Genomic DNA, 15,103 nt, shown 5'->3' with positions numbered 1-15,103 from the left:
TCGCTAGAATATGAGCAACCCCAATCTACACTAATTACACACAGCCCAAGTGAATCGCAACAAACCACTTCAGTACTCAGCGACCGCGTGCACATCACGTGCAGCACTGTCTTTGTAACGAACCTCCGCTTGTGAAACTGTGACTATAACACACCCTTTCACGATGGAATGTTGGCATATACAGTATATATATATATATATATATATATATATATATATATATATATAAAGAGAGAGAGAAAGACGTAAAACATATATCTTTTCAATATTTAAGGGGTTTATGACATCAGTAACGAGTTAACATCATAAAGTGTCTGGTAGTGGGACCCAAGTTCCTTACCCCGAGAGCGCTAGTTACCTGTCCTTCTATTTAAGGGGTCTGTGATATATATATATATATATATAATATATATATATATATATATATATATATATATATATATATGTACATAATGTGTGTGTGTACGAGTGGTAAGGTAAACACAAGAAAAAAAATTGGAGTTTTATTTCTGACGTTTTGTCCTCACCAGTACGCACAAATCCGCCTGGCCAGCAAACATCTCTCGAATAATGATTAGAGACTTAAATAGTTATCAATAAGTTAACGAAAATTACGTACATTGTAGGGTCCTCAAGTCCGCTAGATCAAAGAAACGGGGCCTTAATCTATGCAACAAGACTAAAATTGTTACATCCATTCATAATGGAGGTATTGCAGTCAGTATTATTTTTATCATATGTAGGCTGAAAATAAAGTTGTGCCAGTGATCGAGTTATAATAAATGTGTACTACCACCTAGTAACTATATGACTTCTATAATAAGGATTAAGCTGTGTTTTAGGATAGGTAAGATGCAGGGATGACCCGTCATCCAGGAGGTGCCATGATAAGAGGGAGGGTGGAGGGGAGTGGAGTATGTTAGGGATGGAATGGGTGGGAGTGGTTTTTATGCCTTTGTTTTTTGGCTACCTCTCTTATAAGGGGGAAAAAGCCTTTGGTGTATGTATAATATTAAGAATATCCTTAGGAAATATGTATTTTTATGTATTGGTCTCAAACAAAATTTAAATAAAAATCTGAAAATGTATTTTAGTTGATTACCTTCATTCGAATATTCCCGCTTCAAGGTATATGAATGATTTTATGATGCTTCGAAAGGGTCAAACCCTTTCGCCCATAATAAATGACGTCATTTCATGTCTGCTCTTACAAAGAATTACAAAGGAGGAGCATGCCGACAGGAGACCTTTTGGTCCATAACTAGGTCGGATGCGAAAAAATTATAATTATAAATAAGTACATAAAAATATAACAACACAAATAATAAAAAATAAATGCATAGGTATAGTTAAGTAATAAACAATCAGGAAAATAGTAAATAATAATAAACGAAAATCAAGCAAATGATAATAAACATACAAATAATATGAAATAAATGGCAGGCATTACAGCATCTTGCTTAGGTGTTTATCTAAACGAATCTTAAGGCTTCGAACCACATCGCACTGCCTCTGCAGGAAGTTTATTCCATTCATTAACTACACGGATGGCGAAGTTGTTTCTACCCACTTCCAAATTAAATATATTTCCTGACAATTTGAGACCATTGTTTCTTGTCGGATTTTCATTCAATGTGAAAATTTTAACACTTGATGTTGTCAATTCCCTTTAGAATCTTAAAGATCTGTATCAAGTCACCTCTGATTGTCGTTTTTTTTTTTTTTTTTTTTTTTTTTTTTTTTTTTTTTTTTTTTTTTTTTTTTTTTTTTTTTTTTTTTTTTTTTTTTTTTTTTTTTTTTTTTTTTTTTTTTTAAATCAAATTTGTAGCTCGCCGTTATACTTTTTCCAATCTGTCAATATATTTAATGAGATTCGGTGACCATACGGAAACAGCATATTCCAAATGTGGACGAACTAACGGTTTATATAGTTTGTTAATGAGAGATGAACTTTTGAAGTCAAAAGATCGCGCAATCAGTCCTAGAATCTTATTTGCTTTCTCAGAGGCTGAAATACACTGTTTGGATTATTTGAGATCGTTACTGATAATTACCCCGAGATCCTCTTCACTATACACTTTAGTTAATGAATTTCCAAATAACTTGTAATCGTACTTACAGTTATTTTTACCTTGCATTTACATGTGTTAAATTTCATTAGCCACTTTTCAGACCACTGTAATTGATCTAAATCTTCTTGAATATCTCATTGGTTTAAGTGATAATTTGCCATTCCGCACATTTTTGTATCAACAGCAAATTTGGAGACAATAGATTTTAGTCCATGGTCTATATAATTTATATAAACTATGAATAGAGGTGGCCCAAGAACGGAACCCTGAGGAACTCCACTCGTAACATTTTTCCATCTAGAAGTTTTGCCATTTAGAACAACTCTGTTTTCGATCATTCAACCAATTACTAGTCCAACTTAATAGGCTACCACTTATTCCGTGTGAAGCTAATTTAGTAAATAGTCTTTCGTGGGGGACGATATCAAAAACTTTTACAAAGTCTAGATATATTAAATCTATATTGTTTCGTTTGTCATAATTCGAGATGACTGTGTAGTAGAATTCGAGTAAGTCACGCAAGAACGTTTCCGTCTGAATCCATGCTGGCTATCTTTTATCAAACAGTTACTTTCTAAATGATGTTCGATAGCATCTCTGATGATTGTTTCCATCATTTTCCCTACGATTGAAGTCAAGCTTGTAGGCCGACTGCAGTGGAGTGAATATTTACTTTTCCTAAATGAGCATCATGTCAAGGGCAGGAAGTTTCGTATAAATCATCTTGTCCCTCGACCTCTTATGTTTTGATACGTGTACATTCATTTAGTAAGGAAATTTTGAACCCTCCTCCCAGCGATTCTTTCACTTATTGGTGGGAAAGATTCAACCGTTGAGATGATTCCATCATGCGCACAAAATGCTTCCCCACACCTCTAATATTACAAAAACAGGTAATCTTGCCGATGAATATTCTCTTGTGCACGAATGCACCATTTAGTACAATGAATCTCATAGGATCCAATACAACTAATATAAGTGGGAGACCATATCAAATATTTGGGGAACAGTAGCGAAAGATCGACATCATGAAAATACTACACTCAAAAATAGTATAGTTACTGTAAACGTTATAGGCAGGACATCATTGCAGACGCTCTTAACATATGCAAAACCCATATATATATATATATGTATATGTATATGCATATTTCACAGTATATTTACTGTAAACGCTACGATCATCACATCTCAAACTACAAAACTATGTTGTACAAGTACTCTCCTAAACCAGCACTCGTTAATTATTAAAAAAAATCCCCCAGAAAATAAATTAAAAGAAAGAGTCCCAAATCCTAACGAAAATAATATTTATGACAAGCTTCCTGTCTCGCCTTCTTTTGTTGGCGCAGACTGTGATGTTCAGTCGCATAAGCCAGTCTTTGCCCCTTTCATATCACAAGGTACTATTTCCACATCCAAAAAGGACCCGCGTCAGCCCCATCCTCTGGGATATGCTGGGGACAAGCAGAGTTATTTTGACGGACGCTTTACCTGATTCCACTAAGGTTTATCTTCACAAAATTGTGCTAACACATGATTTACGTGGTCCACGAAGATCTCGGTGGCGCAAACTGCATTGCACTTCCACTTTTGATAACGGGAGAAAATATTATTGCATAGATAAATTCCTTGACTATGCCCAGTTCCCAACTTATGAATTTATCTAGCAAAAGATTACACATTAAATACCTTAATAAAAACGAGGAAGTTAAATGGATTTCATAGATGGAATTAAACAGGAAATGACCTAAACGAGAAGAGCTTTCTAATAAGCTTGGACCTACAAAGGAAAAATATCTAGTTTGCCATAGATGCAAGAATCAAATATAAATAGGTAAAAATTGAGATAAAAGGGAATTTAGCAAGAATTTGGAGTCTAGTATATTTTCACAACGTTTAAACATATGCAAATATCTTAACTTACCAAGTTTCACAAACCACAGAACAATGATGAGAGAGTTTATATTCATGACTAAGGAAAATATGAAAAAGATATTTCATAATTATAGACTGGTGCTCTTGACATCCACAATAAATAAAATATGTGAAAGAATGATAGTATATTAGGAAAGGAGAAAAATCGTGGCAGAATTTGGATTCAGGATAAGGTCACGTTCTTCAGATTTGTTGAGATTCGACAGTGATATGGTGTGTGAACTGTGCATACGTGAATTTGAAAAAAATAAGCGCTCTCATAAATTATTAATGTGGAAATTGGAGCATGCAGAACTTAATGAGGATCTACCGGACTGGATAAAAGCCTCTATAAAAAATGTCAATAATGACGTTTGTGAGGAATATAATGTCAGATTGGATGTAAATATCTGATTCCATTCGTAATATAATTTGTGTACAATAAAAACATTACAGGTGCCAGTTCTGAGCCTTGTGGTACCCCACTACTAGTCACTTCTCTCCAGTCCGACACAGCAGGGACCGGTGTTGATATTAGTAATCATTGGTGGGCTTGGTCGGCTTCTCTGGAGGGAGTCAAGTAAAAAAGGGGCGCCATAGCCCCCATGATGTATGTTTGCACCTAGTTGTAACTCCTTGCAGTTGTTACAGTGTGATTGGCGCTGACAAATTTTAAAGGAGAGAGGCTAGAGGAAACTGAGAGTTTTGAATATTTAGGGTCACATGTAGCAGGAAATGGAGGGCTGAGGGTGGCGGTAAGCTATATAGTGAGGGAACTAAGTAATTGTCCTAGGAAATAAAACTACGATGAGAAATAGGTATGTGAGGATGAACTCAAAAGAACAATGGACGAAGACGTGATTTTGCCTACGACACTGGGGCAGAGGTTTTGTACGTAAGGAATACAAAAAGGAATTGAAGTGTTTAAGAAGAATGGTGGCGTTACGAGGATGGATAGAGAGGGGGATGAGAAGGTGAGGCGTTATCTAGAAGAATAAATTTATTGTTGATTCGAGTTTCACTGACTGGAAACCCGCAACATCACATCAATAGACCTCTCCTGGAAGAAACCTTGGACTGGTGTTTGCGTTATGGCAGTGTGGGGCATTCTCGGTAGGCCTTGAGGGCAGTGTTGACCTAAAACTCTGATTAAAAACGCCCTTCAAGAGACCGCAGTTTAATTTTCCATCAGTGTTGTAGCCAAATATGGTAGGCCTTGAGGGCAGTGTTGACCTAAAACTGATTAAAAACGGCCTTCAAGAGACCACAGTTTCATTTTCCATCAATGTTGTAGTCAAAATATGGTACGCCTTGAGGATAGTGTTGACCTATAACTCTGATCAAGAACGACCTTCAAGAGACCGCAGTTTCATTTTCCATCAATGTTGTAGTCAAACATTTACGGCTACAACACTATGTGACTGGCTGAAAGTAGTGGAAGGGGAGCAGTCGATGGTTGTGTTTACTGGTGGAGGGAAATATAAAGCTGATAGAGACCTTGGGGGCAGACCGAGTGTCAGCCTCTCAGGGCCACACCTTCAGATGGGGCGACAGGGAAATAACTCTGACATCTTCTTTGTTTGACTACCTCGGGTAGGTAACCGTCATCGGTTCGTGAAGAAGACTCGCGTATTCATGATTCCGATGACCTGAAGACTTGCATTCTCATATGGTGATGTGTAGAAAATGTAGCTATTTTGTGTTCTACTCGGCACGTAGTTACGTTATCACCCACACTGCATGCTCCCATTTCAGATTAAGTTTTTACGAGTCAATATGAAATATGTTTCCATGTTTTTATTTCCTAGTTATACAAAAGCTGACTTCAATAAAATGAGTATTGCTGTGAATGGGTTCTTGTAATATAGACACACATGTAAGACGTCTATTCAAATATTTTTTCTTTCCAACTGCTCCTGCTCATCGCCCTGTGCACTTCTTCGAATCCGCACTTCTTTCCTCTAGAATGGGCAAGAAGACCACAACTGTTGAAACTCGCACTTACGTCAAAGATGGAAAGGTGAGTACGTTATGATAAGTTATACAGTCAGTTCCATTATAGGAAATTATGGCTGAAAGGGCAAGTTGATCGAACCTGTCGGTATTTGTTTGGAATGGGAAGGAAGTGTGGCTGCATGGGAACTTGCTGCTCGGAAAAAACGTGGGGACTGTCTGGTGCAGATGTGTGAGTGAAGAAACGCTGTTAATTCGGGCGAGGTCAGTCCGTAGATTAAAAATGGAGTTGGTGGTGACTGCGTCAGCTGCAGTGAGTCATCTGATCTCCCGAGTGGTGTAAAAAAAAAAGGCCGTCGAGAATTCGTTATCCTCGTCATGCTACTCTGTTGCTGAGGTTTATTTGGGATGGGAAGAGTGTCTGCATGGGAGCTTCCTCGGAGAGACCGTGGGGACTGTCAAGGGCGTGCGAGTGAAGCAACGTCCTCTGTGGCGTGTGCTTCCAGTTGATGGTAATGATGCGCTTGGTCCTCGTCAAGGGGTCGGAACGGACGGCAACGTCATGAACCCACTGATGGGACTAGTTTATGGAGCATGTCATCTGACTTGTTCCCGGAGATTAGTATAGTATCGGTCTGACCAGCGTTAGACCACTGTGCTCCCTGACACATTGCTGTAATCCTTCACAGAGATGATTGTGTTGCTTATTGTAATAAGAGTTTTCATGATAGTTATTTTTTCTGCAGTGGAGGTATTCATCTTTGATTTTGGGTTCGTTGGTTCACCCTATTTTCTCTTCTCTTTCAGAACTTCGAGGAGACGATTGAGACTGTTACTATCGAAGACGACGGGAAGACTACGACCAAGAGAACTATCAGCACAAGGGAGATCGACTCCTTCGACACCAAAGCCCTTGGAAAAGCATTAGAAAAAGGCGAGTTCCAGAATGTTCCACTCATACTTCCTCTACCACTTTTACGACTTCCCAAGCTTACGCGCCTTTACTATTCAGTGTTTTACAACTTTCCCCTTTCTCACTTATCATTCTATTTCCCATTAAAAAAAATAATTCGTGGTTCATGTTTACAGCATTGTGGTGGTTTTCAGATAGAAGGGAAATCAAAAAATTTGCATTACTTGTTAAAAGTTGAAATTTTTACAACTGGAGATCCTCGTTTTTTTATTGGGCCTCCATAGTATTTGTATTAATTACATTTACATATAATTGTCATTATTCTGTTAACTATTATAAAAGTTCACCTTGCAGCTAAAGAAACCCATAATTTTCAAGTTTTACATTTGCACACAAAGGGTAACTTTTCACAAAATTCCCATATACAGGAGTTGTATTTTGCAACTTTCCTCTTCCAACAAATGGCTTGTGTATTTTAGTATGAGCGCACTGGAAAGGCATTTCCTTCATTAAATGGAATTTTGTGTTGTGATACATTTGTCGTGCAGTGTTTCAGACCTGCGTTTACGGTTAAGTCTTACGTATGTTTGAATACTGTTGTAACCATGTTATTCTTAATGTTTACCTTTGTGCTGAGAACTAGAAATGCACTATTACGGTTATAGTAACTGTAGGTTTAAATGGCTGCATATCACCGTATGCATTATGTGTATATATGTTCATGTGAGATATGTGATGGCTACATCCAACCTTTCTCATGACTGAGAAAAACATTCTTTAAGGTGATTCATGAGTACAGCCGGAGACGCATGCAACGCCTCACTGACGTACTAGGCTTGCGCAATCTGCCAATGTTTTGCTTAGTCGAGATTGGTTGTGAAATTGTGTGGTTACGAAAGAAAGAACTCGGGGTGATAGGAAAAGCATAAGAATGAATGATGAATAAAAGATCACAAAATCCTTTTGGTGTTACTATAGCAGACAGACCAGCTATATACAGGCATCTTGATCTTTTAGTTCTTGTATTTACAATATAATCCAGCTATTGTAGTTGTCACTGTTTTGATTAACATCAGGACAGAAAGAGATTTGTTCCTTCTTGCTCCTGTATGTCAACAACTTAGGAAACATTGTCGAAACCCTCAAAACTTCTTTGCTTGAAGAGATGTGCCGCAGAGACAAATAAGTAGTAGTATGGGGGCAGTCTGAGTGTATTTAAGATAATACCACCCGGTAAAGGAGAGGCGGAAGTCGGGCCAAGTGCATTCGAAAAGTGAACGAAAGTAAATACACGTTTCTATAATGCTGAACTTCTCTGCAAGTGGACATATTTGCTGGCAAGCTTTCATATTTTTTTTTTCTTAATTGCATCTTCCAGATCACAAAGGTCTAAAGAAGATCCAACACTCTTCCTCCTCTTCTGGTTCTCCGTCGCCTGATATCCGCAAGGTAAGTAGGATATATAAACTTATATTCTGCAGGCAGTACTGCTATTTTAATATTCTCACCTAGATTCCCTATGCCGTTATTTGTCCTGCAGCATTCAAACCGAAACAAAATATTGTTTGTATATTTGTGTAGGTTACTTTTATATTTATTCAAGTACATAAGCAAAATACACACTCTTTCATGTAATGTAGGAGTGAAGACCGTTTGAATCACGGCAAGGGAAAATATAAAAACGGCAACCTCATATTGTGAGCCCTCCAGCACTGAAAGATGGGAAAGTGGGAGTTGATACTAAGTGTTCAAGTGATTTAAGTGGAGAAGTTAAAAATGAGTCATGATGTCATGGGAACAAATAAAAAAAATGTCTAGCGGATGTCACACGACACAATTGATCATACAGATGCGTTAACTTCTGGAATAGTTTAAAAGATGATGATGTAGCCCAGGGTAGAGCCACAAGCGAATTCAAAGCTAGGTATAATAATTGGAGAAAAAGATAGACCCTCGCGAGTGTATATTATAGGTAAATATAAAATGCAGTGAGATGACAACACGTACACTCGATACGCACACGCGCGCACCTATGGTGAGTTAATATACTTTTCCTCGTTTTTCTTAATAATTGCATGAATCATATCATGTCAGAAGGAAATGGGCATAAACTGGTCTACCAAGAAAGTGGTTAACGAATGTAATAGACTTAGTTACCATGTAGTGAGCGCTGAAACAATTGGTTGTTTTAAGAGAAGATAGAGATGGCATGTGGTAAGGGACATGGAATTGCCTAGTGTAGGCCTTAGTGTCTCTTGCAGTTTCCATAATTCATATGTCGGTGAATAACTCTCTCCCTTGTGCGTCCTCCAGGTGAAGGAGAAAGAGAGCAGTCGAGGAGTTCTCAAAAACAAATCCCAAATTGTGTCAAGTGAAGACTCGAGTGAAGAGGAAGACTTCGTCGACGACGTCGTCAAGACCGTTAACGAACATCGGAAAAAACATGGCGTCGCTAAAGTTAAACTGAACAAGGAGGTTAGTACAGCTTTGTATTAGAGTTTATGTAGATATTAGTGGCCCTCCGTTATTTGAGCTTTTCTCAAACGGATTACATAAAGGAATGAATTGGGAGGAATCAGAAGAAAATGCTAAAGAACCGAAAAAGAAAGTGATCACCTTTAAAAACTTTTACATTTTTGGTGTTGATAACTATGTGCCTAGGATTAATGGAAAAAAAATCTATTATGACGTTTTAATAAAATTAAGAAAAAATAAAACTTGTCAGAGACGTGACATAGAAAAGGTGGAAGAAGAGAGAAAATAAGAAGGTTGGACAGGAATGCACGAACGTGTGTAGAGATGAAAACTTCGAGGTAGACACAAAATAGGAACGTCCAAAATGACAGTGGATACTAAAGTGTACGAAGAAGCAACGATACAGGATGAAATAATGAAAAAAATAAGTTGCCAATCAATCTTTATTGAAGAAAATTAGTTGGACAATTATGGAATGTGGAATCAGTTGGGGGACAATAATAATCTATCAAAAGAAACATCATATAAGCACATAGGAATTTTCTGAAGGACTTGTTGGCATTTAGGAATGAGGAATAGCACAACTCAGAGTTTCGTTGTACGTTTGCTAGAGGAAGGTCTAGTACCACAAGACTGTAAGAAGGCCAATACGGTACAAATATTAAGAGTATAAAAACCAAACCTCTCTCTCTCTCTCTCAGTCTTTATCTCTCGTCTTTTCTATTTTCGCATGAGGGGAAAATGAGTGAGGGTCGCCATGTAAATGGAATGTTGGGATAAACCATATCAGTCTGTCGCTGTTTTGGATGTTCTGTGTCTTCACGACCGCTTGGGTGGAGAAAGTGTAACAAATTTATGTATGTATTGATGTACGTAAACATTTTCAGATTACCATGAAGGCCCTGGAGGTAGCCCAGAAGCTGGCGAAGATGGACAAGCTGGAGCACAGTGACGACAAGACCATGGGCGAAAATCTGTTCTGCATGTTCTCATCCAATCCTAAGTTCCATGTCAGTATTTCGAACATTATCGCTTGTTCTCTCTGTCTCTTTTCCTCACTCTTCCCTCTTTTTGAGTTCCTTTACATACATTCTGAAAATAACATTGATATATACGAAAAAATAGTGTCAAACATTTTTTTTTCTAGATTCACGTGAACAAACACCTACCGTCATCAGATACTGGAAGACTTGTTTTTGGTCGTCCATTGATACTTGTGTGTTTATCATGATCGAGAGTTTATAAAGACGTTACAAGCCCATTGCATAGTTGATTGCTGAGGCAACTTTACTCTCGTTACATCTAGTAGAAAATATAACGAATCCTAACAATAATGAAATAATTCCAATATTTCATGGTGCTTCAACTTGCGCTTGTTTGACACGTTTTTATTCTTATATTGTTTATTTATCTAATTGTTTTCTTGTTTATGCATTTGTATCTATTCTTTCATTTATTTCTCGCTGGTCTGCCACTATGTTTATAAATTAATTTATCTGTCATCTTGTTTATACATTTATTTATTTACTTATTTATTTCTCTTTGGCCTGCCACCGTTCATTTATTTATTCATTTCTCTATCTATCCGTTTCTTCTTCTTTTTTCTTTTTTCTTGTTTCTGGATTTGTTCATTAATTTGTTTATTTTTTCACTGGTCCGCCACACTGCATCTGGACAAATAGATGAGCGGCAAGCAGGTGGTTGATTCTTGGTACAGTGAAATCAAGAAACATGAATTCGGCAAAGAACCAGAAGGTCTCTTGTTGAAGTCAGGTAAGTGAAAAAGTATAAAGTAAAATCAACTAATTAATTAAATTATAAAATTAGTTAAAATAATTTAATTGGTTTACTTTATATAACTAATTAATTCATTTATTAATACCGTTTGTGGAGATAGGCGTGTGCATGTGTATCATACATGAGTGTTTCCTAGAACCAAAAAAGTCATTCTTGTTGTATCCCGTCTCTCCACCGCACTTTTTTTAACACTCAATTCAAATACCACTCTGCAGGTATTCCCTGATCACGATTAAGTGCACTTTCAATATATGTTGGCATTTGTATATTAATATGTTGAACCCCTACCTACCCCCTCTTCTTTTTCAAGTTCTAGTCTTTTCGACTGCACTTGTCGTCTTCAGGGAGGGAGTTTGTAACACGGGTTTATATTAAACTGGCTATGCACTGGCAGCGGTCCAGGTGATACGGGGGGAGAAAGCAGGGCAGGAATCGTAGTTATGGATTCAAATTGGGAAAAAGTAATCTAATAACGAAATAGGCAAGAACAGATTTACCAACTGTGGTAAACGAATAGAATAGGATTAGTAACTATGTAGTGACCGCTGAAACAATTGAATCTGTTGTTTTAAGACAGTGGTTCCCAACCTATTTTCTGTCATTTCCCCCTGCACCCAATTCAACCATCCAGATTTCCCCCTTCATGTGTATGAGAGAAAGAACAGTTAAAACACACTGAGACTATTTACTAGTTTATTTTTCAAATGCACTAACACAGCTAACATTAAATTGTATTGAATAAGAACACTAACACTAACACAGCATTTTAGTGTGACTTCTGGCATTGTTTGCCTATCACGAGTCCTTCAATGTCTGGAGAAGTTATGGAGAGCGCACATCGAAGATCCACCTCCACTTCCAACTTGTCTCGGTCTCTATTTGTACGGAAATTCGAGGTTTGAGTGTATTTTCTAATTATTTTCTGATAATTTCCAGAATTTTAATTCCAGACTAGAATTTCCCCCCTGAAACATCCAAATTTCCCCCTGGTTGAGAACCACTGTTTTAAGAGAAGATGACATGAATTTATGGATAGGGATGACAGGTGGTAAGAGACATGGAACTGCCTAGTGTAGCCCTCATGGTCTCTTGAGGTCTCCTACATTCCTATGTTCTTAGTACGAGGATGACACTCAGTTTATGGTGTTTCGGGCATTCGATGTTGCCATTGAGACAGAATCCGAGATGAATGTCCTTTATATAGACTCGGGCGTGAAGCGATCCGAAGATGTGCTGACGAGGATGTCAAGATGTGGGAGGGTAAAGTTGTTATTCTTTAGATCGACAGGTCTTCTGATCGTTTCACAAAGGACAAGGACACCAACCTCGGCCTCTGCCTCAACAGCAATTCCTCAAAGTACTCTGCCCAGAGAGGTGCACATGTACCTGTGACACTAAATGGACATTAGCTCAGTTAGCAGGTCTGAGGTCATTCAGAACAAAAATGGCTGTTATCATCTTCAACGATTCCCCTTCGTGTGTGTGTGTTTTGGCGAGTATGTTTTAGATTTCGTAAATTATATACATCCTAGTAAGATAACATTGCAGATATATATATAGTCTTTAAATGTTCCTTAGGTCACTTTTCGCAACTGGTGTGGAAGGAAACAAAGGAGATTGGTGTAGCCAAAGCTCGTAATGCTACAGGACACAAGATCTATGTTGTGGCCAAGTTCAGCCCCAAAGGCAACTGGATGGGGCAATTTGCAACCCAAGTTCCTCCAGTTGGGTAAGAATATCATAAACGATCCACCAATAATATATTTTTTTCTGATAAGATAAGAAATTACCTCTACCTATGGAGATTCTATAAAGGCCTCATGCATTTATCCACCTGTGAGAATCTTGAATGCATACATGTAGAAATATGTGGAGAGGTATCCATGTTGCATGCACACGAAAAAACAGGTGAAGCAGATGAATGAACAACACGCCCAAAACAGGCAAACATTGACCCTCCTCTTCTGTCCACCAGTGGGTTCCCGAAGCAGAGCACAGTGAGTAAGATATTCTCACGTAAGAAGGACTCCTCGGGTGATTCATCGAGTGATGAGGAAGACTTCAATGGGGACTGTCTGAAAGCCCATAATGTGTATCGAAAGAAGCATGGTGTTGGGTCCCTCAAACTGAACAAGGATGTAAGTTGAAGATTTGACTGTCATTTGTCATATTATGAAATGGAGGTAGGGAACTCCTGGGAAGTAATGAAACAGGTTTGTATGAAGATGTAAATTTGAATATGAACACCAAAACATAGGATCATCTATAAGGTTAGTGCAAAGAGGTTAGTTTTAAATATTTAGGTTTACATGTAGCAGTGAATGGAGGAATGTGGGTAGAGGTAACCTGTAAAGTGAGGGAAGCAAGAAAATGTCTTGGAGGAATGAAAAATATCATGAGAAATAGGTATCTGGGGATAGATGCGAAGAGAAGAAGGGGTGATTGTGTCTATAACACTGTATGAGGCAGAGACTTGGAATTTAAGGGAGACAAAAAGAGAAATTATGTGCTTGAGTTAAAGTCCTTGAAAAGTATGGTTGGGGTTATGAGAATGGATAGTGAGAAATGAAGTGAGGTTGATGAAACAATACTGGGGTGGTGTGAGTATATGCAGATCTCTCCAGGGACAAATATTGGGCTATTGTCTACAGTCCAGGAATCAAATGTCAGCCCCTCAGGGCTGCATTTTATGAGTGTGTTGATGGGTTTAGAAGGAAGGAAATTGACCTCTTACACCTGTTATGCAGGACAACCACTTGTTTGCATTCCCTAAGTAATGAAGAAGAATTTCTTTAAGCACTACTCTTGCTCTCCCCAAAAGTCCATACCAGCAGCATTATAATCAGTTTCTAGTATTATTTACTATAATCACACTGAAATTATTGCAAAAGCAGAGCTGGTTTTTAATTGTAAGAAGCTGGTATTATTTGGCTCGGAGTAATGATAAACATTCCATTAGAACTGGTACAACACCCTCCATGTATACCAGAACAGTTATCATGATATCTATGGAAGTTCACCTCTTCTTTGTGTTTTGACCAGTTATTGATTGATCTCTACAGTTGAATAAGTTTGCTAAGGCGTGGGCTCACAAAATCGCCAAGCAAGATCGTACGGAGCACCGTGCTGACAATGAATATGGGGAAAACATCTATGGACTGTGGTCTTCCAACCCACGACACCGCATCAAGGGCAGCGAAGCAGTCGATGCCTGGTACGATGAGATCAACACCTACACTTTTGGCGTGGAACCGGATTCCATGGATGCTGGTAAGAAAACACTTGCTAAGAATGTTGGTGGTCTATGATTATACTTCAGGCTGCTGTAGGGTGTAACTGTAGAGGAGGAAGAGCATGGGAAGTAGGTGTGACATTGATGTAGCAACATGAGTGGTAGAAGCAGTGAAGGTGAGAGAGAAGTAGTGCAGATATGAGACAGAGGGAAACCTGTTAATGGCAGTCAAAAGCTTTTACATGAGTAGTAGAGCTTGTGTTAGGGTTGGGAATGGTGAGAGTAAGTAATGGTTTGAGATGAAGGTGGGGCTGCACCAGGGTTGTGTTATGTCGTCATGGCTGTTCATTTTGTACATGAATGGGTTGGTATGAGAGGGTGATGGATGGAGGACCAGAGATGGTTAGAGAGAGTGGACAGAAATGGGAGGTGAACTAGTTGTTGTTTGCTGATGACGCTGCATTTGCAACTGGATCAGAGAAGCATCCAAGACAGTGACGGATTTTGGGAAAGTATGCGATCAGAGGAAATTGAAAGTAAATGTGTGTAAATAAAAACTGATAAGATGTACAAAAGATGGAGAGGTAAATCTTAAAAAAGAGAGGTTAGAGGAAGTGAATATTTTTTAATATTTAGGATCACGTGTAGTATCGAATGGAGGAGTAGGGGTGGATGTAAACTGTAGAGTGAAGGAAGTAAGTAAATGTCTTGGAGGAATGGAGAAGGTCATGATGAATAGGTATC

At 38.2% G+C, this 15,103-nt stretch overlaps 1 protein-coding gene across 1 annotated transcript in view; it reads left to right on the top strand.

The window, feature by feature from the left end:
* Positions 1-15,103, top strand: part of LOC143027156 (uncharacterized) — a 59,500-nt gene that overhangs the window by 43,231 nt on the left and 1,166 nt on the right. Inside the window, exons 3-11 of the mRNA XM_076188243.1 lie at positions 5,955-6,009; positions 6,750-6,876; positions 8,234-8,304; positions 9,169-9,330; positions 10,218-10,340; positions 11,013-11,103; positions 12,706-12,856; positions 13,103-13,265; positions 14,190-14,397. Coding sequence (XP_076044358.1) covers positions 5,955-6,009; positions 6,750-6,876; positions 8,234-8,304; positions 9,169-9,330; positions 10,218-10,340; positions 11,013-11,103; positions 12,706-12,856; positions 13,103-13,265; positions 14,190-14,397 — 1,151 coding nt within the window. The remainder of the gene's footprint in view (positions 1-5,954; positions 6,010-6,749; positions 6,877-8,233; positions 8,305-9,168; positions 9,331-10,217; positions 10,341-11,012; positions 11,104-12,705; positions 12,857-13,102; positions 13,266-14,189; positions 14,398-15,103) is intronic.

The sequence above is a fragment of the Oratosquilla oratoria genome, chromosome 1, assembly GCF_046742065.1.
Source record: "Oratosquilla oratoria isolate Oo_2021 chromosome 1, ASM4674206v1, whole genome shotgun sequence".
Classification (NCBI taxonomy): Eukaryota; Metazoa; Arthropoda; class Malacostraca; order Stomatopoda; family Squillidae; genus Oratosquilla; species Oratosquilla oratoria.
Note: the sequence above shows the minus strand (reverse complement) of the source record. Positions and strands in the feature narration are given on the sequence as shown.